Raw genomic sequence first — 26,456 nt, forward strand, 5'->3', positions numbered from 1 at the left:
AATGATTGAAAATCCCATATCTAAAATAATTTTGCAAGGTTATATTTTCACACACAGTCCTAAACCCTATATCTTACAGTGATTATTACAGTGAGTGGGATGAAACACTGGAACAGGTTGATCAGGGAGGCTGTAGATTCCCGATCTCTGGAGACATTCAAGGTAAGGTTGGACAGGACTCTGAGCTACCTGATCAAGTTGAAGATATCCCTGCATGCTGCAAGGGAGGCTGGACTAGATGGCCTTTAAATGTCCCATCCAATCAATACCATTACATGTAAAAAAAAAAAAAAAAAAAAATCCAGCTATCTCTTAAAAAAAGGTCCTTCTTCCCATGCTTCTCCAGCACGTCTCAGACTGCAGAGACTGAAGACAGCAGGCTTTTGACCCAATACAGTTAAATCTTATGCACATTCTTGTTGACTCTGTACAGAGGTGAGATCACTTTCAAGTCAACAGCACTACTCATGCACACATTTAAGCTAATGGCTAAGCTTTTGCTTGATCAAAAGTGTGCAAAGCTGTGAAGTTTGATGAGGAAGCAATAAACAGGATTGTTGGAAGATAGGGCACTTGTGATAGAAGGTAGAAGTCTGTGCTAAATGGCTATCAAATTTAAAGTCTGAAGTCCAGCCATGGGGAAAGACTACAACTATGGATGCAGTATCTTGAGGCAATTGGATATAAAAAAGCAATCCAACTAAAAAGTTTAGAAAGTCTTCAAAACATTCTAATTTATTTGGTTAGTTGTTTTTTTTCCTAACATGAACAACCAATGTAGAAATAAATGCAAGTGTTTAGAATGGATCTGTACGAGTAGCACTGCCAGCTGGAAATAGCAGCATTCTAGAAGATCTTGGCTGAAGCCAAGTAGACATCCCGCACAGCCCATTTTCACTTCGGCTGAAAAAAAAAAAAAAAGAGTAAATCACTGTTTTACCTCGGCTTTGTCAACTGCAAGCAGCTTGTAGTGAATAGAACTGCCCATGGCCATTCTGAAATATTGCAGTTTATGATTATTCAGTATTACATCCAATTTAACTCAGCTTTTGTTTATTTAATGAGAAACACAGCTCCCTCTACACCAAGATGAGAAGAACAGCCAGCCTGAAGACCAGTATTTTATTGGCTCAAGAAGCAGTACAGCCAGATTTGTGAGGCAATGTTCAAGAAAAGCCTTTTTTTAAAATGAAGATTTTGTAATGGCTTTCCAATAGACATGCTATAAATTCTATATTTTATAGTTTTTTTATTTGATTATGGTGAACATAGAGGAGGAATTTCAGGGACAATGAAACTATTCTGATGCACCAGAGATTAGACTCCATTCCTTTCAAGGGCTCCCTTCCTTCCTGTTTCTAGAACCCAAAGAGGAAATCAATTTACTGATATAAAACTCCTCCCAAAGCCAAAGGATCATTTGACTTGAGGGACAACCATGTTTTTGTGGAGATGCTCAAAGTTACTATTATACTATGATCATTTTTGTCACACTTTTACAAACCAGCAGAATGAGTCCCAACCTTTGTGCAGCTGAGTTTCTTTGCTGATGACTTCTCCTCCTACCCCTCCTACCTCTTCCTTTTATACTGCCCTTCCTACTGCTTAATTCTTCTTAGCTGCATTAGCTGTGTCAATCAAGCCTGTCTCAAACTACAGCTTCAGAATCACTTATATACTTGATCAGTTCAGGCAAAGAGTGGAAAATGATGCCTGTATGTGGGAAAGCAAGCAATGTTTGCCTTCCACGGTATTAATTAGCACAGCTTTAAAGCAAACAGAAAACTCCCTGAGATTGTCAGATTGGTGGTTGCTCAGGTGGTGGTTTGGGTTTTCATTAACATACACAAACACAGAGAGACTGGTTTTACAGGGAAATGATCTAGGTAACTAAATTCTAAATCTGGACTTTACAAATCTCTAGACACAAATTTGTTCAGTTTTACAATTTTCATACTTGGTGCAGCTTTGAAAAGAAAGTCTAATACATGGACAGACAGCATGTTTCATTGGCAGAACTCTGTCTCACAGAATTTGTATCCATAATACTAATGCACACTATTTTAAGTCACTCCAGTTGTTACAGACACTGATAGGATATTCATATGTTCTGTACAGTCTCAAAAATATAGTTTCTTTCTACATTACCCAGTATAGCTGGTTGCAGCCGAACGTCTTAAAAAAAAGTTGTCTTCAATGATTATGTATACATTTTGTTGTCCAAGCTAATGAACTAGTGTGACATTTAGCACTGTGTACACCCTGTGTATGTTCTTACCAATGTAATTGCATCATAACATAGTTTTTAATAAGTCATCTTATACAGTTTAAGACTGGAGAGTGATGAGGTTATGGACTTCTAAGACTTGACAGAAGACAAAGCAAACGAAATGAAATGCCCTACTGTGTGCAGAAGTTTTGACTACCAGATCCAAGATCACTCTTGCCATCAGTATTTGTCATTTAATCAGAAATGCCTGTTCATACACCACCAAAATCTTAGTGTGAAAAGTTAATATCCTATAGTAAAAACACATCTCACTAGAGACACCTTAAGCTAAGTGACTAACTTTCTGTACTTACGTTTAAATTTCGTTCTTAAAAAAAAAAAAAAGGCCTTTCTTTTTTGAGAATTGTTTAGTGCCTTAAAAAAAACCTCTGCATATAAAGCCTAAGTAGGCAATGCAACTGATTTCTTGGCAAACCAGAGGTCATTGCTGACCCTACCTGTTTCCAGCCTGTATATTATTTATTTATTACTGTTCTTAAGAATTTATATTAGTGGTGTATGATCAGAGGTACAGCTGTTACAGGCCACAGTTGAAATCACTACTCTGCTCAGTTTGACTTAAACTGAAGTAATTTAACCACAAGAGCGTAAAATAAAAGCCAGATATTGCTGTTTAAGACTTAGGCTTATCCTCCAGCACAGAGTTGATCACTTAGGAAAAGATACTAGCGTTTTTAAAGCTGTTAATTGACATTTTAAAACCAAACCACTCATTATATATTAGGAAGTATTTTTTTACTTTGAGGGTGGTAAGGCACTGGAACAGGTTGCCCAGAGAAGTTGTGGATGCCCCATCCCTGAAGGTGTTCAGGGCCAGACTGGATGAAGCTTTGAGCAGCTTTATCCAGTGGAAAGTGTCCCTGCCATGGGTGAAACTGGATGATCTTTAAGGTTCCTTACAAGCAAAACCATTCTAATTCTATGATTAGTAATGTAAATTCCTGCCAGATATTCATTCCTGCTGTGTTCACACTCTGTGGCTGTGTTAAAAAAACTAAACAACACTTCCCTTCCACTTTCCTTTTTAATTCCACTTAACAATGCTGATGCCTGAAGTCCCCTGGATGTGATCCAAGGATGACCCTCACATTTGCTCCTGACCCTACCCCTGAACCCTTGCTGGGGCCTCACTGAGCCTTGCCACGCCCAAGCCCATGCCCTCTGTCCCCTTCAGCCACACTCCATCCCCACACAGCACAGAGTGCCAGTGGAGGCCCCCACCATCCCAGGGCTGCCATGTCATAGAATCATAGAATGGTTTGGATTGGAAAGCACCATGGAGGTCATCTACTCCAACCTCCTCCAGTGCGCAGGGACATCTTTAAGCAGATCCGGATACTCAAAAGCCCCAACCAACCTGACACTGAATGTTTCCAGGGATGGGGCATCTCCTCCCTCTCTGGGAACTTGTTCCAGTGTTTCCCCATCCTCAGTGTGAAAAATTTCTTCCTACTATCTAGTCTAAACCGCTCCTCTCTTAGTATAAAACCATTACCCCTTGTCCTATTGCTACTGGCCCTACTATAAAGTATCTCCCCATCTTTCTTATAAGCCCTCTTTAAGTACTGAAAGGCTGCAATAAGGTCTCCTTAGAGTCTTCTCCAAGCTGAACAATCTCAACTGTCTCCATAGGATAGGTGTTCCAGGCCTTTGGTCATCTTTGTGGCCCTCCTCTGGACCCACTCCACCAGATCCATTTCTTTCCTGTGCTGAGGGCTCCAGAGCTGGACACAGCACTCTAAGTGTGATCTCACCAGAGCGGAGTAGAGGGGCAGAATCACCTCCCTCGACCTGCTGGCCATGCTTCTTTTGACACAGCCCAGGATACGGTTGGTGAACAGGCTGTGAGAGTTGGGGTTGTTTAGCCTGGAGAAGAGAAGGCTCCTAGAAGACCTTCCAGTACCTGAAGGGAACTACAAGAAAGCTGGGGAGGGACTGTTTACAAGGGCATGGAGTGAAAGGATGGAGGTGAATGGGGTGTAGCATACAAAGGCATAGACTCCCTTTAGGGGTGACAAATGAAATCGCTTTAATGTGAAAAGGCAAAGGCTTATATAGTCCCTCTCCACCCAGCTAACAGCTACCCCAGTGAATTTCCACCGAGCAATGACTAGTGCTGCAGCTGTGGTCCTTATCTTCATGTTTTGGTTTTCTACTTGGAGTTACGCATTCTTTTAACGATTCCAAGGTCTTCTAGCAAGCTTCAGGGCCTCGGCCGCTGGCTCTATGCTTGCTGGTGATACCATGGGTATGCTGTGGCATTGGCTGCTTGCGTTAGCATATGCGTGGGAGTGGAATCTTTTATGCTCACAGGGAGGGTGGCTTTAAATTGGAAGGGGAAAGATTTACACTAGACATAAGGAGGAAATTCTTCACTATGTGAGTGGCAAGACACTGGAACAGGTTGCCCAGGGAAGTTGTGGATGCCCCACCCCTGGTAGTGTTCAAAGCCTGATCTGGTGAGAGGTGTCCCTGCCCATGGCAGGGGGTTGGAACAGGGCTTTAAGGCCATAGAATCATAGCATGGTTTGGGTTGGAAGGGACCTTAAAGATCATCTAGTTCCAACCCCCCTGCCATGGGCAGGGGGATGTCCCACCGGATGAGGCTGCCCAAGGCCCCATCCAGCCTGGCCTTGAACAGCTCTGGGCAACCCTGTGCCAGTGTCTCACCACTCTTATAGTGAAGAAATTCCTCCTCATGTCTATTCTAAATCTTCTGCTCTCCTCCAACTTGTACCCATTGCCCCTTGTCCTATCACTACCAGCCTCTGTAAACAGTCCTTTCCCAGCTTTCTTGTGTCCCTGTTCAGGTACTGGAAGGTCGGTATAAGATCTCCTCTGAGCATTCTCTTCTCCAGGCTGAACAACCCCAACTCTCTCAGCCTGTCCTTGTATGGAAGGTGCTCCAGCCCTCTGCTCATCTTTATAGCCCTCCTCTGGACCCATTCCAAGAGTTCCATATCCTTCTTATGTTTAGGATTCCAGAACTAGACATAATACTCCTGATGAGGTCTCACAAGAGAGGAATAGAAGGGCAGAATCAGCTCCCTCGCCCTGCTGGCCACGCTTCTTTTGATGCAGCCCAGGATACGGTTGGCCTCCCGGGCTGCTAGCGCACGCTGCCGGCTCACATCGGGCTTCTCATCCACCAGCAAAATCCCTCCAAATCCAAACCCTCCCCCCTCCCCTGCCCCGCCCCGCGCGCTCTCCGGCGCCCCCAGCGGTCTCTTCCCGGGCGGCGCCGCAGAGCGCGCGGGGCCCGTCGCGCTGCGGTCGCGTCACGGTCACGTCCAGCCCGCGGAGTGGCTGAGCGTGGCGGGGCGGGGCGCGGCTAGGGGCGCGCGGGGCGGGAGAGAGGAAGGAAGGAAGGAGGGAGGGAGCCGGAGCCCGCGGGCAGGTGGGTCGCCGTTGGTCCAGAGAGAGGAGGAGGCGAGCGGGGGGAAGGAGGTGGTGAGAGAGACCCTTCCCGCGGGAGGGGCGAGCGTGGCCGGGCCCCATGGACCGCCTCCGTCCCGGTGCCGGTGCTCCGGCTCCCCGCTCCCCATCGAGGTGCTCGTTCCCACCCTGTTCCTCACCTCCGTCCCGGTGCCCGTTCCCAACCCTCGCCGCCCCCGGCGCTGCCGCTCTCAGCCCACACCGCCGCTCCTGGGTACAGGGTTGTGACCGCTGTGGGTGCCTTCAGTTAATGCTGCTGACGAAGTACCTTCACCTTGCGCTGGTGTTGCTGCTGAGGGACTCGCCGTTCCGGGCTGTGACTGATTCCCGGCCTCCTACTGAAATCCAGCTGATTCCCTTTTCCCGCAGGATTCAGTGCTTCCCCCCCTCCCCCCGCCCCCGGCACAGCTGGAGGCCTCGGCCACCGCGCTTCACAGGCTGGCACCTGAATGGAAACAGAAGTTGATGGTGGCCCAAGGTGATGTATGGTTGAGCAGAGGGCATTGCTCTCTGCTTTGCCTCAGCTGTGAGGATGGCAGCCTTCTGCAGGCCTTGTAGATATAATTTAGGTTTTCTTTTTTCAAATAATTAGTTTTCTTGAGTTAGAGCACAAACTGAAGTCTTTTGGGAGCATATTAAGGAGCATAATGCTATAACGTGATTCTTAAGTGTAGTCCAACTTCTTTCAGGCAGAAGTTCTGTTAAGAAAAAGTTTGTTTGACTCCAGGATGACAGGATGACTCTAAAGGTTATTCTTTGCTTGCTCGAATCTGAAAAAGAATTAATCACAAATGTTAATATTTCAAGCTGAAAACATCAATCAGAACGATGTAAATGGTATTACATACTTTAAGCAGTACACATGCTGGTTTTGGCGTAAGCTTTCTAACAGTCGCCACAGTTATGAGTTCTTAACAATGAAATACAAGCTTTTATTTTAAAGGAATATGTTTATTTTGTATTGTGCCTCGTTTGCAGGTATTTGTGAGGTTCAAAGATTTGAACTGCAGCTGAATAAAACTAGAGCTGAAAATTGAAGGATGGCAGCAAATCCTTCAGGACAAGGTAAGTCTTAGCTTTAGGTATTCAAGGGGAAAGACTGTGTGCAAACTATTGATGAAGTCACCAGACCTGTGCATTATAGTTGGTTTTAAGTTTGTTTTATAGAAAGAGCAAAAAGGAGAAGAGAGGCAGGAAGGTGGAGCTGAAAGTGGCAGAATGTGAGCAAGACCACAAATGGCTGAATTGCTGTGCGTTCCTTCGTGCTCAGGGTATGAAGCGCTTATGCCTGTGCTGCTCTGGTTGTTTCCTGGAGCGTGTTTCAGGCACTTAGAACACTTAGCATTGAATGTGACTTGCAGCTTTTGTGCTTAGCATCAGAGAACAGCCAGAAGTACGTTGGGTACCATGTCGTGTTGATAGTAGCAAGACACAACAGCTGTCAAAGATTGCTAGCAAGTGGCCAAGCCCAGGAAGAAAAGCCAAATAAAATCGTGATGCTAACTCTGATGAAATGTTTCTTTGCATGATGATGTGTCTGAATTGCATTGGTAAAATCGTTCGAGGCACCGAGGCGGGTGCAGTAAAGGAAGCTGGGGGTATGAAGGCGTTTATACGGTAAATTGAAGGAGGGTCGCCCTCTGGTGGTGCTTTTTGGAAATCTTAGTAGAGCTATGAGGCTTTTCTACCTGAGAGCAGAGGAGAAAGAAGCTTCTTAGGTACGGCCCTTCACTTACTGGTTATGAGAAATGAATTCACAATTCGGTTTCCCAACAACCAGAGACAACTTCACGCACATTTGTGTGTGAGTGTCTTTATCCAGGAAATCAGTCCCAGAAAGCTCAGTGCAATTAAATACTTCAGAGGGGTGTGAGATCACTTTTGTGGTCCACTTCCTACTCCCAAAGGCCATCTGCTTTCAAAACAAATACAGAAAAAAAATATTGGTCCAGAAGACAGATTTTACTTGCTACTTGACATAAAGCAGGTAGCTTTTGGAACACTCGTTGAGCTTTTGTGAAGTGTTGAGAAATGAGTACCGTAGAAATTGCGTAGTTGCCTGTTTTAAAATTTTAACTCTGAGAAATTTTTGGTACACAGTGGTAAATCTCACTTTATTCTGTGGATACCAAGTCAGCATCACTGCAAGTAATGGAATGTTATCATAAACACTTAAAAGCTCCTTTTTTGCAATATTACTGACAAGCAGGATGGGATTTTAGTGCCAGAATCCCTTTGCTTCCATTCAGATTCCAGAGGCTTGTAATTTAATAGAGTCTTGGCATCTGCTCTTATACTTTGGGATACCCTGTAGAGACTCACTAGAGGAACTGTTTAATTATCATATGAAAACCATTTGCACTAAACAAGCAAGAAAGCAAGCAAGAAACACTGTCAAGTTTATTCACCCAAAAGAACCCATAAGTAATACACCTAGGAAAATTAGAAAAGAACAGGTAAACAGAGCAACAGTTCAAGGTCTCTGTGTCTTTCTTTTGGCCAGATGCAGTCTAGTAGTGAAAATGACTGAGACAAATACGGCATTTTCAGCTTGCTGCATGACAGACGTATTTGTACTGTTCAAACAATTCTTTCATTTTCCTCTTCTTGAACAAAAGGAATAGGGACGTGTGGAAACCCCCACTGGAGCCACTTCCTCAGAACTGTAAGCATGAGTTAAACAGCCTTCTACACAGGTAGTCTGTGTTCATAATTTTTTCTACCGAGCTTTTTCATTTGGTTTAACCAGTACTGGGTATTTTCCTAAGAGTTACTCAACTTTTCTGTTAATTAACAAAGGTTAAGATTTTGTCAACTGGGCTTCCTTTAATTCATTGCCTCTTAGGAAAGCAGTCTTTCTTTTGAATTGAATTTCAGAGATGAGGAGCTGCGTGTAAGTGTAGCAAAACCAAACAGAACTGAATGAAAGATTTACTTCAGACTGTCAGTGCCACGTGGAACTGATGGCATGAGATTGGTTACAGCATTTAAAAGAAATGGAAAAGCTTTTAAGATGTTCTGTATTGTCCGTGGGATGAGCTGGTAGACCAGACTGGTCTTTTTGGGGTGAAGAGGGAATCATCTCCTAAATCACAGAAGTTACTTTTGTGTGCTTGGTGAGACACTGCTTCTGCAGCAGTACTTCACAGTACTTGCATGACATACTGTAATGAGGCTGCTCTTGTACTGCTTCTGCTTGGGCACAGCAAGGCCAGATCCTACCTTAATGTTACTGAATTGAGGACTCCATGTGTGAGTTCTTAAAGAGGAAGCTCTCCTGAGATGAGAGAAGTGTGACTGCTCAGGAAGAAACTCTCCTTTAGGTTTGCACAGGTGAAAGAAATACAGGTCCTTCTTCACACAGGGCTGAACTTCTCTGAAAAGAAGGGTTCTGGTACACTGGAAGAACCAAGCTCTTGAAATATGTACAGAATTCTAAGCTTTAGGTGCTAGCAATTCTACAAAGTTTCTGTCCTGGCAGTTGTTTATTCTTTTTGGCCTAAAGGTGTGTGAGCACCTTAATGTAACAGTGTCTGAGCAGCTAGATTTAGCATTCTGTTCACCAAGTCTGTGTTGAAAAGGAAGGTTATGCTGTTCTGCATTGAATTACATCATCATCTGCAAACTTATTCCATGTGGATCTGAATTTGATGTCTGTGCAAGTATAGAACTTGAGGGCCGTAGCTTATCTCTTCCCTGGAGAACTTTTCGTTAAACATGATAATACTCGTCTTAAGAGTTACCCTGTCCAAACAGTTTGTGGGCTGCAAGTTTTTGGGTGGTATTATTAAAACATAGCACCTGGAATGGGAGGAGGGGCACAACATGCAGCAGTTTCTAGTGAGAATGACTGACTTTTTTAACAGAGGAAATAAGAGATAACTTTAACATCTATCTTTTTTTATGAGAGTGTAGTGGCTTGACAGTCATAGAATAGCAGCAGATTGGAGATAAAAAATATATTCTTGAGATAAGGTGTGTCCTTAGTGCTCCCTAGAGGCCCGTAAGAGCCAGCTTTATACCTGTCACCCTCACGTGTGCTGTATTGGTGTGTTGGGCAATACCCAGGACTGCTGCATCTAGTTATTTGGTGGCTGAAGTGACATTCTTTACCATGTGAGAGTCCTGTGTAAGTATAGCAGTTTTGCCACATTTTCATTTAGAAGGCGACTTTGAAAATACACAAATGGCAGCTGTTTTAGGCATTTTCTAGATTCCCTAACTCTACTCCTGACCCCTTCTCTACTATACAAGGTCCCTTTGGAAGAATGATGTACAGAGCAAATAAAGGCCACGTTCTCATGTTGTGTCCAGACAGTTTAACTTTGCTTCTGTATTCTGGCGTTGTGGTCATACTCATAATAAGGGTAGTAGATATGTATAAAGACATCAGTAGAGAAAAATTAAAACCTTTCCACATAGATTGAATAAAAGGTTGTAATTTTTTGTATAAGCACAAAGCACCAGGCTTTGTGGTTGTCTCATTCTTACCTGTTTGATATGTTTGAGCTCACTGGCATGAGAAGTGGGGCCCCATGAGTGTAATACTCCATTATTATGATTGAGTTGTATGTTCAGTGACTGCATTTGAAATCTAGAACCTGTTAAGTTTACTTTTTCTCGAAAGTCAAGTTTTTGATCATGTACCTTGTTTATAGTTCTGGAGTTGGTTTGAGAAGTGGTAGGATCAGACTTAAGATAGAAATCTGTATTTTCAAATGTATTAATATGTCTGATAGCTTAAGAAAGCTATTTCACATTGTAAAATGAGACAAGGAAAAAATGGAACTTATTTGTTAATAGCCTTTCTTATGAGTGCAATGCTTTGAAGATTAGTGTGTTCATCGTAGTGTCACATTGTACAGAGACTTTTAATTCTACAAGGTTAGAATTGGGCCATAGAAATGAAACAAGTCTTTCTAATATTTTTCTGTTGTTTCTCCCCAGGTTTCCAGAATAAAAATAGGGTTGCAATCCTGGCAGAACTAGACAAGGAGAAGAGAAAGTTACTTATGCAAAACCAGTCATCCACAAATCACCCTGGAGCCAGGTATTTTGTGTTCTTAGATCTGTTTGGACATCACTGATTACATCAAAGGGAAAAAAAATGAGGAAGGGAGCTGGAAACTTACTCAAACACTTACAGAAGTGCTTTCTGACCATCCTCAATAACCAGTCAGAGACACTTTGTACTTCAGGAGCATATCGGTCGGTATTCAAAATTGTTTACAGTTCCTAAATTGTGGCTAACTTAATTTACATTTGAGGAGGGGCAAAGCAGATATGCTTACTCAACTGTATTAAAGCCTACCTTTAAAGAAGAGTGAGGGAGCAGGTACTGAGAAAGTGTTTAATTATTAAGCTAAAATGCCCTAAGGAATGGAAGCAGTGAACCATTAGGTTCAGGGTACTGTGTGTTTAGAGAAGAACAGTTTTGACGGGGAGTGACTTACCATTGAGACTTTCTGTGTGCAAGGCAAAGCCAGTTGATGTCAAGATGCTGTGTAGTAAGGATGATTCTACACTATATGGTGTAATAGTATACTCTGAATTTGGGAGCTATCACTGGGATTTCTCCCATTTAAGGCAAAAAGATTAGATTTTTGTTATAACTCGGTAACTAGAAAATCACATTCTGTCTTATGTGGAGAAATGGAAATAGTTGAGCTTTTGGGCCAGCGTGTAATGCCATATTCAAGTCAGTGTGCTCCATGCGGTATCTGTATAGAAGTCAAGTACTCTGAATGCAGTACAAGTGCTGCCTGTTTGTCACTTTTAATTCCTTCATACTGTCAAAAAGTATGCAAAATATTTGAATTTGCCTGAATTAGATCTCTGAGTGACTCTATGCAGTTATTATTCAAACATAATTATTGATTGCAGAAGAAAATAGAAGTATCATGTGGTTATGTACAGCCTGTGACTCCTGGCAACAGTATTTCCATACTTCATTGCAAGTCAGCAGAATTTCAGGGGGTGTTCTTTGCTTTCTGTTTTTTTTGAAGGAAAAATAACAGTGTATGCTAGTGAGCAGAATTAGAATTTAGTAATTGCGGAGGGGTAGCAGGAAACACATGCAAAGAAGCAGTGAAACTCTCTACTCTGGGATAGTGGGCTTTTTGAGAAGGTGACAGTTCTGTGGCAGGGACTACAGAGGTTTTGGACTACAAAGGTTTTGGACTACAGAGTTGTCAGAAATGAGACTGGAGGAATTCTGGAAACTTGATGGGAAAAGGCTTGTTGTACCTAAAGCACAATAGTGGCATGGCTAGCCTCAAGGCAAATGAGTTACCTGATTTCTGGCCTAGGCATATGGGAGTCTGCTATCCAAGAACAGACAACCTGTCTTGGAAAGTGTCAGCTTTTGATGAAGCCTTAAGACTACAGAAATTATATTGAAAAGTTAGAGGGTGCAGAATTAAGTGCAAAATAAATACCTTCAAAATAACTGAAAATATATTTTAAATAAACTGAATTGTACTGTTCTCCAGCAGTGAAGTTGAATTTTTGAAATAAAATCTGTTCAGAAGATTGTTACTTCAGTTCCGTTATGCATTTAGGCATAGATTTGGCTAAAGGTCTTTTTATAAGCATGGCTACTTTTGAGAAACTGATTTAGTAAATCAGCTGTTGACATTGAAGCTGCTGGGAAAGGTCAGCTGATGAGTTTCCTTGGATCCCTTATTGCCTTTCATACTTTTGTCTCTGTCACTGAGGAGAACTGTGCTTTCACCTCCAGTCTCCAGACCCAGTTTCAGAGGTAGTTGTGAATTGCCTTGTGATACTCCTCCAATAGCATTCCTCACTGATTTCTCTCTGGAGGATGGCTGATAATGTTACTTATATAGAGTCAGAAAAAAAAAAAAAAGTCTGCTTTTTATTTAACAAGGTGGACAACTTTTAAGATAAAAAAACCCGAGAAAACGTATTTAGAAATTTTGATTGGAAGCATAATGTATGCTGCACTGAGACAGATAGGCAAAGTCAATTTTAGGTCAATTTTAGTCAACTCTCAGCAATTATAATTATTTCTTTTAAGTCAACAGAAAGTTCCTTCACTATAAGCAGTGATCTGCAAAAGAACCAGTTTTATACTGAGCACAGCAGAGCTCTTTTTAGTGGTTCTGCTTATCGTTGTTTAGGACAGTCACTGAATGACTGAGTGATGGTGCAAAGGCAAAGCTGTTGCTTTAACTATTGCTGACACTGTTTAACTTTGCACCCCAGTGGTTCCACTGACTTCAGTGGGACTCCACCCGTGAGCAAAATCCGCAACAGGCTTCAGGACTGTGAATCTTCTGGGTTTAATTTGGCGTCAGTTGTTTATGCTAAGTCAAATGATGTAGCTATGATCGCATTTCCCTTTTGTCTCGTGTTTAAACAAATAGTAGTTCTAAACTATAGTTAACAGTTGTCAAGCTGTAAGTCAAATAAATAATGAGCTGTGGAAGTCATGGAATCTGTGGTTAGAATGGCAAAGACACATTTTTTTTCTGATGTGTCATACCATCTTGTTCTTTTTTGCAGCATTGCTCTTGCAAGATCACCGCTGAACAAGGATTTCCGTGATCATGCTGAGCAGCAGCACATCGCAGCACAGCAGAAGGCTGCACTGCAGGTAAGCTGATACAGTCAGGTAGAGTTTAGCTTGCCTCTGTTTCAGATGTGCATCTCTTGAGAGAGCAGTCCTACACCTAGTGAGAATGAAAAGCTCCTTTTAGAGGCTAGGTTTCATACATTTCTCTATTTGTCACAAATGCTGTTTCTTCTGTTATGGTGAAAGCCGTAATCTGTCAGTGCATTATCCCTTCATATGGTTGTAAGAATGTAGCTTATTCAGCATTCAACATAGCTATTTTGTACATCTCAGTCAAGAGCCAGCTTCATCACACTTCTGAATGTCTCATGAAGTGTAGCCACACAGCTCTCTGTGGTTGATTCTGAGTAGATGCTGAGTAAATACTTTGCCATTATGAGTGACAGGGGTGAAAGATTGTAAAACTTGCTTGTACCTTTACAGGCTTCTGTTTGAAGCTCTTTTGCTCATCTCAAGTGAGGCTGATTTTGATACTGAAATGGGAAGTTGAGCAGGAAACCCAGTACATAGCCCCATGCAATCCTCACACTCTGGACAGCATGATTTAGCAGAGAGCACAGGAATGGCAGAAACACTGAGATGTAAACTAGTAGTGCTGTTCACATATCCTATGACTTGTCATATTTCTGTTAGCCAGTAAAGGCCACACATTACTGCTTCTAAAATGAATGGGAGTAAAAGTGAGCTCTGGCTGGTGTCCTGTGCTGCTTGCAGGATATCATAGTTTGGAAAGATCCTCTGGAGGTTTCTAGTCTAGTGCCTTGAGTGCTTTGAGCAGGGGCTTAAAGAACGACTAACAGCAGTGCTATATCACGTTGTTCAAGGCATGGTCCAGTTAAGTTTTAAGCACTCCAGGGATGGAATTCTTAGTTTTTCTTAGCTCTGAGTCTGGCTCTGTCTTCTCTATATCCTGCCACTGGGTATCTGAAAACAGCATAAGGTCTCCACTCGGCTTTCTCTTCTTGCAGGAGGCTTAGTGCTCTCACCATCTCCTTGGACACTGAGAGCTCCAGCCCTCATCCATCTCTTTGGGTCTCCGTTGAACTCTTTACAGTTTATATCTGAAACCCAACACAGTAGTGCAAATGTGGCCTTATAGGTAGCTTGGGTTGGCGTGCTGGCTGTGCTGTTGCTGATGCAGCCCACTGTGCTGGTAGCCTTTATTACTGTAAGGGCACACTGCTGGCTCAGGCTGGATTTGATATGCACTGGGGCTTTTCTGTAGTGATGGAAGGAAAGAATATGCAGGTTGTGTAGCTTACTGGAGTCCAGTCTTTGAACTGAGAAGGGCTGCTTAGGATTTTTCAGAGGATGTTCAAAGCCATGAGCAGAGCTGTCTTCCTCAGGTGAGCAGGCATATATGAATCACATGAAGAGAAGGCTGGTGTCCAGTGTTGTACAGGGTGTGACTGGTCACATGCTACTTGTTGTGTGACGCAACTGATGCACAATTCTGGCAATCAATGTGCTGTGAAGTCTTGAATTATATCAGTGCTGTGGGGAGTTATGCTTTAGCAAATGTTTTTCTCTTTTCAGCACGCACATGCACATTCCTCAGGATACTTCATAACTCAAGACTCTGCATTTGGAAATCTTATTCTTCCTGTCTTACCTCGACTTGAAGCAGAATGAAGAATGTTGTTTCTCAGAACTGCAAGTTCTGATTTTGGTTCATAGCAAGAAATGTCAACCTTTTAATTTCTTTACTTATCTTAAAACCTTTTTTTTTTCTGGATTTTTATGGTTGCCTTTTGGGAGTGTGAGTGCTAACAATGAAAAAGCAATTTTTATCCTGTATTTCTGTTCCTCTCAAGTCAAAGTCAGACATAAGACATCCTTGGTGTGTGAATTGCGTAGCGCTCACTCTTCTCTGTTTTTTTTAAATAAATGTCCAAACCAGGTGATGTACATTCTGTTGGCGTTTGTGTTTCTTATTGTTGTGTGCAGGTACTATATTTGACTTCAATGAAAGACAAAAGTTATTTTTGTCCATCAAAACAGACATGAATTTATCAAACGTCTCAGTCAGTCTCTCCTGTCTCTTTATTTTTTACTGTGCACAGAAACATTGCTAGTGTATTGTTTGCAGTGTCATCCCGTCTCAAGTCCTTAGATACAGTGTGCCTTCTTCATCTTCTGTTATGTGAAATATGAAAATTAATTAAAGTGGGGAAAAAGCAATTGTTTCAGTTAATCTTTTAACAGACAAAATAAAAGAAGTCTTTAAACATTGCTGTACATTTCAGATGGACAGTGTTGTCTGCAAGGGCAATTGTGTTTAAAAGGTCATATTTTTCTAGTCATGACTTTTTCAATACTTGGCATGTTTCATTTTTGTTTGCTTTTTTTCTTGCTGTTGTTATCCCTGGTAACCAATTCTAGCTCCCTGCTGAAAGACAATCTGTTGATCTTAATGTAAATTATTTTGGAATTGTGATCATGCTATCAGGATAAAGTAACTTGAATTGAAAAATAGTCCTTACATAGACATCCTTACATAGAATCATATGGTTTGGGTTGAAAGGGACCTTAAAGGTTGTGTGCTTTCAACCACCAATATCTCCATCTGTTTATGCGGTTATACTAATGCAGTTATACTACTACATTGATTGCTTTACCGATGGAGGCAAGTTTTGGAAAACAGAAAGAACAAGAGAACTTACGTCAGAACCAGAAATCAGAAGGCATCTGTTAAATTGGTGCCCATTTGAAGTGTCTCTGTCGTTTGCAGAAACTTAGCTGTCCCATGAAGTTTCTAGGGTTCTTGTCTACAGATTTTCTTAGTGACATTTAAGGTATCCTGTTTCCATCTGCAGTGGATTGCCTAAGCCCAGTAAGAATTACTGAACTATAAGCACTGTTAATAATTCCATTCCTCCTGAGTAAGAAAACAGAAGGTTGGCTGAGAGATGGATGCAGGTGTGAGGAAAATTCTGCTGCTTTCATGTACCTCAGCTGAGTACAGACCCTTGCAGAAACTGTAGCATACTGTAACATTTTCAAGGGTAATCTTGTGGCACAGGACTGATAGAGCTTAAAGATGTGCAGTTGTAGCATGAACTATTCATATTGTGTGCTTTTTCGGGAGCCTGATGTGAGTCATGGGAATGATGATGGGTTTTGTGGGCAATGGAGAAACAAGTACTGTCGTTTCTGTTTTCAGTGGTTGGCTCTGTGTAGCTTTTTAATTACCAAGTGTGACTTGACTGTGAAGCTGTCTTGACTACTCTTTCTGCAGTGTTAGCTAAGATACTGAGATACTTTGAAGAAAAAGATGTGTAAATTTCTGTGTATGGAAGAGGCACTTATGAGTCGGTCCAACCTTGGAAATCTATGGAAGCAAAGAAGGTAAAGCAGATACAGCAGAAAGTTTGGATTTTAGATTTTAGTTGAATTTAAAAAGTAGGCTGGGCATTTTAACATTAAAGGAGCTTTTTTTATTACCTTGAGAGAATGGCAAAAGAATGTCTGCCTTATCTAGAAACAGACACTCTGTGCTAAAAAATAACTATAGAATCTCAGCATTGCTGCTTAGACTGCTTATGGTCCAGGCAATGAAACAGTAAAGATCTTTCCCCTTTGGGAAGGTATGGTTGCTCCACTGTAGGATTTAAACTTGCTGGCTCTGTGGTTTTATCTCAGATATTGAAAGATCTGCTTTTGGAAAGCCAGGGGCTGGGCTCAGAGTTGGAGGTATTCAAAAGGGGAAAAACTGACACAGCTGTTTTAATGTTTTTAAGTTACAGTGCCTCAAATTATTCTGTGCAGTCCTGAGGGACTTGGCGAAATTTGTAGATATAATTAGCTGTCAAAGGTACAAATGTTGTATATGGAAGCTTCTATCTTAGAAACCACAGACTCTAGCAGTTAGTATCGGATGCATCATTTTGTCTTGCTACTCTTTCTTTTCCACTATTAATCAGCATTAAAATGATTAATCTATCCCTCTGCAGTAGTTTCAGCAAAATCTTTTCCCCTGTTGGAATTGCGTGTTTGCAGGAAGTATCTGGGATGTCTTGCTTCTGATAGTAACCGTTGACTTGATTGCATAAAAGCAGGTGACTTGTAATCTAGTGGTGACCTGTCTACCTAAAAAAAAAGTATCTCAACACACATAATCACTCAAGAGTGGTTTAGAAGCACTGGTATGAAACTAATCAACAGTACATGACATATTTGCACTTTACGTCAGAACATGTAATTCATTATTGGAAAGAAATTACACCCCTTGATGTCACTTGTCAGAAACTTCCTAGTTGTTTTGTTGTGTTCAACCAGTTACAATAGCTAAATGTTACTTCTGCGTTCGTGTGCTGCCGGCATGGGAGAAGACGGCTGTAATTCGCAAGTCTTACAGTGTCCTACCCAGCTGAGTAGTGTGCTGTTTATGCTGAGTCCTGTCTGAGGTAGACATGTTGGATGGCTCTAGTCTTTTGTTAGACCACCTGTATTACTGAAAGGCTGGAAGTAGTCTTGTTGCACAGAAGAGAGGTCAGTGCTCTGACCCTAACCTTGTAGAAATGTATGAAGAGGCCAGGCTTTTTCCCATCCTCTTCAGAAAGAAGAGGGTAGATACTAGTGATCAACCAGGAACCAGTACAGGCTCAGGGGACATGAGATTGAACTGGTGGAAGGGAGTGCAAACAAGTATGTCTTGGGGTGCACAACTTTTTGTGACCTGACTTTGCATTTGCATTGTTTCAGTGACAGAACAAGGGCTGAAGGAGGGTGATGAGCATGGAGTAGCATGGCATGCAGTCACAGACTTTTGAGCAAACATTGAGTATCTCAACACTATTCAAAATCAGGAAGATGCTTGAGAAAGTAACCGGATGATTCCTGTTGATCAGAATTATGACACTGATGATTTCTCCTGTCAAACCAGCTCAAACAGCAAGTTTTCTTGAAGGACAGAATCAGTGCTATGGACTTCTGCTGAAACCAAAGCTGATACCTATGACCTAGAGGACAGGTGGTAACCAGGAAGACACATGAATTCTAAGGTAAAAGCGAAGAGAAGGCAGCTATCTGCTGGGTGGTCTACGTGCACAGATTCCTCTGAAGGAGAAGGTGGAGAGAGGGAAGGATTGTCTGTGCCCATCTGGAAGAGTCTCCCCATCCAGAGCTTTATGTGCCTGATGTATGTTTTGCTAATGCACAGGAAAAAATCCTGTAGCATCTGCTAGTAACACCCCTGTGTTTGGAAAGTCTGGTAATCCATGTCTTCTGAAACACTTGGAGGGAATCCTTCTTGGGCTAAAATACACTATGTGGATCTTTCTGTAGTGAACAATAACGAAAGAGGAGTCATCAAAGTGGATTTCACGTGGCATTGGGTTAAAAGTTTGCTCCAGTGAGTTTCTACATTTGTTGGAACCACAGAGCTTGCCCCAGGCTTTTCACAACAAAGACAATTTCTTGCTTCCTGGTTCTTGCTGTTGATAGAAGAAATGAAGTGACATACCTCTCTGGGGAAATGATCTTTACGCTTCTTCCTTGAATACAGATTTTTCAGAGAGGAGGAAAGCAGGTTAAAAGCATTAACTGGAGGAAAAATTGATCAGTGCCATTGGACATTATGAAAAATCATACATAACTACTGGTGAGAAGATTTCTTTCCTCGGCTACTCCACTCTGCCACGTTCATTCGGGCACTGAATTATGAAAGGGGGTGGCACAGTTCTCTGACTGTTCTCATGAAGGCCTCTGGTCTGCATACTTCACTGTCAGAGGATGCTAATTTTGGCATGAATAGTTTGTAGATTGTGGCTGGAAGTTGTTCAAAATCTACTCTATTTTTTTGGCCAAAGAGTTGTACTGTTTCATTTAAAACTGCAAATCACAAACTTGCATGCCACTTCACTGTGTGCATATGCTGCACTGGCCATTAGCATATATGTATTACTGGTGGTAGAGAGTGAGTTTCTCTCAGTAGGGAAAATGTCTCATTGTAAAAAATATATGTAGATTTATGGATGTCTTTACATCTTCAGAGGCTGAATTCAGTGCCTGAATATCAGGCAAGCTAAGTTACTGTTATCTTCAGTTTTGCAGATGGAGAAAATTGAAAGGGGATTGCAGTGCTTGCAGGTATACTGAAAGCCTGTGCAGTTGCCAAGATTAACCCCTGGCTAGTGAGCTGGTGTGAGACACCATCTGGAGACTACAGCTCTGCACCCCACATCAGCAGCTGGCTCATCTTCCTCCTCCAAGAAGATGCCAAGCTCTTAGGTTTCCTGGTTTATTTTTGCTTTTCATGGATAGCTTACTGTTCGGGGTTTGTTTTGGTTTGTCTTTTTTTCAGATGGTGAGGAAAAAAGTAGGTCAGAGTTTGGGCCTTTTATGTTTGAAACTTGGAGTAAGGAGAGTGGTGCTAAAAAGATAAGCCGTGTTCTACTTGGTGTTTAGAAACAAGGGCAAGTGTACTTCCTTCTTCAGAACAGTGACCAGATAAACTTAGCCGTTTTGCTGGGATTTAGCCATCATTTGATGTCCTAAGCAGAATTACATTAGAATTTCCATGTGCCTAAGTGACAGTGGACTTCTGCCATGTGTCAGTGGGTGGCGACTTGTGAAATGGGAATGGCCAGATGTGGACCAAGCCAAAGCAGCCATGTTTGTGTTTCTCTGCCTGCAAGAGTGATGTGCAGCTGGCTGACAGGTGGGACAGGGATTGATGGGACTGCGATGTTGCAGGCATGGATCATTACAGCCTGTCAAGAAGAGACACCCCAAGAGTTGTGTGTTTTTGAACTCTGCCCTAGCAGATGGCTTGTTAGTGCAAGGAAAGTAAAATGTCCATGCATTGACCTGTGTACAGGCTGGCTGATGTGTGTGCTGCAGTGGCAGCAAACCTAGCAGTCTCTCTAAGAACCAGGTGGTTTCTGTCCCATCCAGATGAAGGTGTATTGTTCTGGCTTGGACTGAACAGGCTCCATTCTGAGTATAACCTTCTTGTCTGGGCTTTGAGGTTTTCAAAGGCTGTGTTGCCCTCTCAGACAGACACAGACAGACACACACACACACACACACTCACCTGGCACAGTGGAGTCCTGACGTAAGACAGGTTGTATGCATAGGAAGTCATTATAATGGTGACTACTGCTGAATCAAGCTCTGTTACTGGTCTTAACTTCAGCTGAACACTTCTAGGGCCATTTATAGTAATATCCCGCATACTCCTTTGTATCTTATTTGAATTATAACCTCAGAGACAGAGTTTCAGACAGACCTGCCAGTAATGTCCTGATCCCCACATGGGGCTTTTAGCACGGATGCTGCTTTATATCAGAAGAGAGGACTTTGCCAGCACTGCTCAGCAGAGCTTTCTGGCGATGTAGTCTGTTCACATATGTTAAGAGTAGCAGGTGATACTCAGCCATCTGAGAGTGAGAAGTCTCAAATGTAATAAGTGATTGTTTATCTAAAACCGCAGCTCAGTGATACTGTCCCAGTCCTAGTCAGTAAACTGCTTGTCTCAGCACAAGGCTGAAGGCACTTAAGTATAGCCACCGAGCTCTAAAGCAGATGGGAAACATGATGGTTCTTGTTCCTGTGATTATTACTTTTCAGCCTCTCCGTGTTCATTTGGTCTGTGATTCTAGCTGACCTGTTCATTATACTCTTAATCCTCTGGAATTCTTTTCAGTACTTTCTTAAGTCTCTGTAGGGTGACATCAGCCAATGCTACCAGTTCTTCCTCTGCCGCATGCATTCATCTCTTTCTGTTACGGTGTGTCGCTCCTCCAACTCCACTTCTTCCCATTAACCTCCCTTCCTTGCAGTATCCCTTACCTCAGCTACCTTGTTTTACTTACTATAAAAAATGTGCTTTAATGAAGCACTTTTTCAGTACCAAACAAGATGTAATTATAATTCTGGACAGATGCAGGGAAGACTGGGATCAGAAAGCTACTTATATGAACCCTGAGAGTGCACTCAGCTGCAGAAAGGTTCATGACACTACTGGGAAAGTCATCACCTTAGTGTACTCAGATTCGTTGATAAGGAAGTTGTTTTGCCGGTGCTTAACACAGTTCTGTTATTATTTGAGAGTGACATATGATTGCCTAGAGCTTGGCAAGCCAAGTCAAAAGAAATACTGGCCAATTGCAGTCTGAGCCCAAGCCTGATGACATGAGCAAGGGATACTACCTAAAGTTAGTGAACTTGAGATTAGGTAAACACCACCACCACCTGATAAAGCTCACATCAAGCCATCCCAGTCCAGAGCTTTCTTGAAGACAAGTTAAGGTGAGGGGATGTAAGCCTTTCCTGCTCTTACCCACAGAGAGCATGTGCAGATCTCATATGGACAGTCTGCCTCGTCCCCAGGCTCTGACCCAGTGGAAGGCAATTGGCACAGCATTCACAGAAGCATATTTTTGCCACTAGAATGTAACGGTCAGAAAAACAGGGCAAAGCAGGGGAGTGGTGATTGGATGAAGTTTTCTCTTGTGGCCCTCGGGGCTGCAAACTTATGTTTTTTCCAACATATGTTTGCAATGTGCATCTCTCCAGCCTTTTAGGTCTGGAGAGATCTCCGTCCCTGTTTGTTCCCCAGAGACAATCTCAAACTCCAGCTCTCTGCTCCGAAGGGGAAATGTCACCTTAAATGTGAAATAAGCATTCCTCACTCAGCTCTAATCCCTCTTTTGGGACTTCAAAATATTCTTATTCTCTGCTGGTCCTTCTCAGACTATCTGAAAAGGCAACAAGGAACACCAGAGGTAAAAGTTCACCACCCAGCAATAGTCTGTGAACTGCTCCATCCAGTCCTGGAGTATGCATCTCACCTCTATGCCATGGAAGAGTGCCCAAACTCATTCTTACAAGGGCAGTGTGCTCTCACTGTCCTCTGCCAGAGCTCCTTCCCTTTTGGTAAATAGTGACTTAATCACTGGAGCAAGCACCTGACCCTAGGTTTCCCACAGGTCAGGTGAGAGCAAGACCCACAAGAAAACAAGGCCAGTTTTGCTCCAAGCCAGTGAATATTCACTGTCTATCCAAACAAGATCAGTTCTAAAGAGGGAAGCTGAGAAAGGCAGGGCAGGAAAATGCCTGTTCCATGTGTATTTTTAGGCATGGTCGGGACAATGATAATGCCAAACTGAAAACAGAAACAGAAGCCACTTCTCCTCTCAGTAGTTCACACCCAAATGGAAGTAGTACAGGGCTTCTCCCTTGCTTACAGGATGCAAATCTCCATCAGATGACAATTGCCTGCCTCTGAATTCTGTGATGTGTATTCAGTATGCATTCTATGTAGATAAGGTATTATGGATTTCTTTCTTGCTTTTGATACTTACAGTGATGAAAGCCAATGCCTGGCCTCCTTCCTGTTCCCCAGCTCTTAACTGTTTTTCTTTCCTGCAAGCTGTTTTCTGCAATATGGGTTTCAAATGGCAGAAAGAAATACACCTATGGGATTTCCTAGTTCATACAGGATAGTATAAATTATACAGCCTTCTATCCGACAGCTAAATTGATTTCAGAAATATCTCCATAAATAATACTTACAGTGAGTTACAAAGTGCACCTTGCAGTCCCTAATAATTATGACACCTTTTCAAAACTGAGACCATTTTCATGAGGAACAAAGCAAAACACTGAATCCCTGCTGTGGTTCTTTACCAGTTCAACATATAATGTATTATTTACTAGGAAATGTTAGCTTTCCTGCATCTCATAGTGTTGGTATTTCACATAACGGGTGGGAATTGTGCCTTTAATTCTTTTGTTTTCAGTGTCTGGATTTGAAAAGAATTCAAAACTCAGGGAGGAATTATCCTTTGGTGACTTAGGGATTCCATTTGCACGTCAATCAGTTGAAAGATTTGACTCTTATTAGTAGTTAGATGAAGACGGGACAATTATGCCTTGGTGCTTTGCTCGATTCTGATGTTGCCGTTCTTTTCTTCACTGAACAGAAACATAAACTGAGTCACAGAAAGGGGAATTGACATGCTAAGGTCATTTAGTTATGTGTGCAGAGTGCAGGTGAGAACCCAGACCTCCACATACTAATGTCTCAGTCTGCTGCCTTCTCTTCTGCACATGCTGAGGATGTCCCGTGTCTCATAGGTTTGTACCCACTCTCTGGGCCTAGCAGATCTTGGTGCTAAGGTACCTCAAAAAGACAGAACACCTCCCCCAATATCCTCATGACTGCATGTCTGCCCATCTTCCATTGTAGAAACACCTGCACGTTTTACAGTTCATATGTTCTGTAATGTCTGTGGCAGGATGAGATTTTAGTCATGTTTTCTGGATTAATTGTACGTCGTAACACAAGCGGTTCTCTACAAATGTATATGTTTATGCTGCTGCTTCAGCGGTGATATATTCGCTTAATACACTTAGCTCTGCTGTTTATCACACACCTTTAGGCTTCTTTCATCACACACTGCCCTGAAGCACATTTGAACAGCAGGGTAAACCACTTGAAACAGCTTATATTTATTATTTTATTGTTATTATTTCCTTTTTCTCCCAAATATTTTTTATTATTCCTTTCAGAGGATCAACCATCTACGCTTAAAACCAACTTAGATAAAAAGGTAAAAAATGGAATTTCACTAGAAGAGAGCTGAGACCGTTCCTGTAGGGGAAACAATTCTAGAAGAACAAGAGTGCAAAAGCTCCCAAAGATAGCATCTTTTTTTTATATCCCAATAAACTGTTTTGAAGTGGTTTTGGCTCTGACTAGCAATGCTGTTGGACACCTCATACATGACTTGAGATACCAGTTTCCAGAGAAGCTTAGCAATGTGCTCACTTGCCTAGAAGTGGTCCCAGGACATTCCTCAAGATGGTCAAATCATTCAAAGCCTAGATGTCAGGGCAGGAGGCAGTTTCGCTGTTATTGCTGCTACCCTCTAGCCTTTAACACCCTGTTGGAAAATCCATGTGCGCTGAGCAGTGTTTACAAGCAGCTGCAGCACTCTGTGCTGTATCTGCTGGAGACATGCATCACCAGGGAATGATATCACCGACGTGAACTGTAGGGCATGTTACCATTCAAAGCAGATCTACCTGAGGGAAAGATGACACCTGTAGTGATATATAATAGTTTCTTCAGCATACAGAGCTCTCAATGACACCAAAACAGGCCAAGAGCCCCACTTCTGAGTGCTGCCACCTAACACACAGTGCACATTTCTCTAGCCCTAGTGCAGGTCTTCCCTTGCTCCTCAGTCTGTACCCATATGATCTAAATGGGCTTCATCTGACACCTTTAAAAACTTAAACCTTTACAGGTCTTCTTTCTTCCTCACATAAGCACTGCTCAGGATTTGCTGTGGAGGATCAGCACCGCCTGTGGTGTGGGATATTCTTTGCTGTCACTAGTTATTCCAGTCTAATGCAGGGGAGGGAAGGAGGAGACCATTGTGTTTGTTTGCTGGGTTATTACCTACTGCTGCCCTAAGCCTGTGGTTTTGGTTAGGTTCTTGGAAGACAACAAGCAAGTCCCAGTCCTGCCAGAGTGCTTAAGTGGTGAACTCACTGTTCACCTGCAGATGCCACAGGGCACATGTATCACAGAAGGTGGCTTGAATGAGGGGCCTACTGCTGTGGTTTTGGGGACAATGATGTCAAAGCTCTCTGTATGGACCATAGGCTTCTTACACGTAGCTTTTGGAGCTGGATGGAGTGCATACAGATCTCCCCAAAGTGTCTCAGTCCGTGAGTGATCACAAAGTATCTCATTGTTCCAGTGCTCAGAAAGGCTCAGAAAAAATGCTCAGCAGCTGAATATTGCATCAGGGCTAAAACAGGCTGTAGGTGAAGACACTACCCTTCCAGAGGTGAAATGCAAGACCTCTCAGAAATTTACTCCAGCTACTCAAACAGTCCCCTAGAACCAGCACTACAAAGATGTCTTGCTTCTCACTGTGATTTAGCTTGAGGCCTCCAACATGACAATTCTTTGTGTGTTACAGGGGAGTATTACAAAGAGTGCAGGGAGGCAGTGTTGAAACTAGACAAATAATTTTGCAATAATAGGATTTTTAAAGAAATTAAGGCTAATAAGGGACATCTCAGGATTTTATTAAAGCAAGTTAACATCGGAAGTACAAACAGTATAAAGTGCAAAAGCCAGTGCTATTGGTGTAGGAAAAGTGAATCTCCTCCAGAGTTGTCTTAAAAAATATGTGCTTGTCCTTTCATTTGGCTCATGGTAAATAAATAAATGATATCTGGCAGCCGGGCAAGTTTACATATAGCGTGAAATAGTGAACATATGCATGTCCTAGGCTGGCCTTCACTTAGTATTGCAGTGGTCTGCAGTAATGACTGCCTTTGTAGAGATCTCCATTAGATCCCATTAACCTCTGTAACAACCTGGTGGCAAAAGAAAATATTCAAGTGCCTGATGAGAAAGTCTACAACACCTTGACATGGACTTCATGTTTCTAGACCTCACAGGGTAGTGTCTGACTTGGCAGCGAAGTGTGACATGGTAGCCAATATGTTTCATCTGAAAAATAATGAATGCCAGTACTGTTAGGGAGAGATGCACTGTCATTATGACTTGCACAGATATAAAGGAATACATATGGCCAAAGTTAATAAAGATGCGCCAAAGGCTCATCAGACCGTAAACTCAACACTGCCTCAGTCACCAAGATACCTGTCATAAAGTCATTATGGGAGGAAGATCAAACATTCATTACCCAGAGAGAATCCCACCAGGGAAACCCAGGCAGCAATGTTCCCGTGTGGCAGAGGCAGGAAATTAAGGACTTGATTGCTTTGATGAAAGGGGAGAAGAGTACAAAGGAACTTGGGCCCTGGGTTGTTTGTTGGAGGTCACATTTGGTCTTGGGGCTGCTGGTTGAAGCTGGGAAGTATTTCCATGTTTCCTGATCTGAGTGTCCTTCCAAGCAGCATTTTTTCTAGGTAACATTTTCCTCGGCCTTAGTCTTTTACCAATATGTGAGTGTAGGATTCACAGTTGTCTCCCTTCACCTCACTAATTTTGTCCTGGTGATCTGCAGTCCTGCTTAGTTCATGTTTTGTCTTTCCCTTTCAAAGGGTTCCGTCTACATGATGGGATGGGCCAGAAATGCCCTGTGGATGCTGCAGTGTTTGTCTTCAATAGGAGTGATTACTTCTCACTCTCTGTGCAGT

The 26,456-nt window shown here is 42.5% G+C and overlaps 1 protein-coding gene across 3 annotated transcripts; it reads left to right on the forward strand.

Annotated features, from left to right (window-relative positions):
• Positions 1-5,624: 5,624 nt before the first annotated feature.
• On the forward strand, positions 5,625-20,002 carry INIP (INTS3 and NABP interacting protein). Of its 3 annotated transcripts, none has more exons than XR_008447947.1 (6): positions 5,625-5,687; positions 6,704-6,790; positions 10,673-10,775; positions 13,253-13,343; positions 14,859-16,670; positions 18,027-20,000. XR_008447947.1 is itself a non-coding variant. In XM_054055295.1 (5 exons), exons 2-5 carry the CDS (start codon positions 6,766-6,768, stop codon positions 14,952-14,954), a joined length of 315 nt encoding a protein of 104 aa, XP_053911270.1. In that variant the 5' UTR covers positions 5,625-5,687; positions 6,704-6,765; the 3' UTR covers positions 14,955-17,191. The 3 variants fall into 3 exon arrangements, 1 of the variants encoding a protein (XP_053911270.1); XR_008447948.1 differs by lacking the exon at positions 5,625-5,687 and adding an exon at positions 5,718-6,203 and having other exon boundaries at positions 18,027-20,002; XM_054055295.1 differs by lacking the exon at positions 18,027-20,000 and having other exon boundaries at positions 14,859-17,191.
• The last annotated feature ends 6,454 nt before the right edge of the window (positions 20,003-26,456 follow it).

This window comes from Cuculus canorus, chromosome Z (assembly GCF_017976375.1).
Source record: "Cuculus canorus isolate bCucCan1 chromosome Z, bCucCan1.pri, whole genome shotgun sequence".
Taxonomy (NCBI): Eukaryota; Metazoa; Chordata; class Aves; order Cuculiformes; family Cuculidae; genus Cuculus; species Cuculus canorus.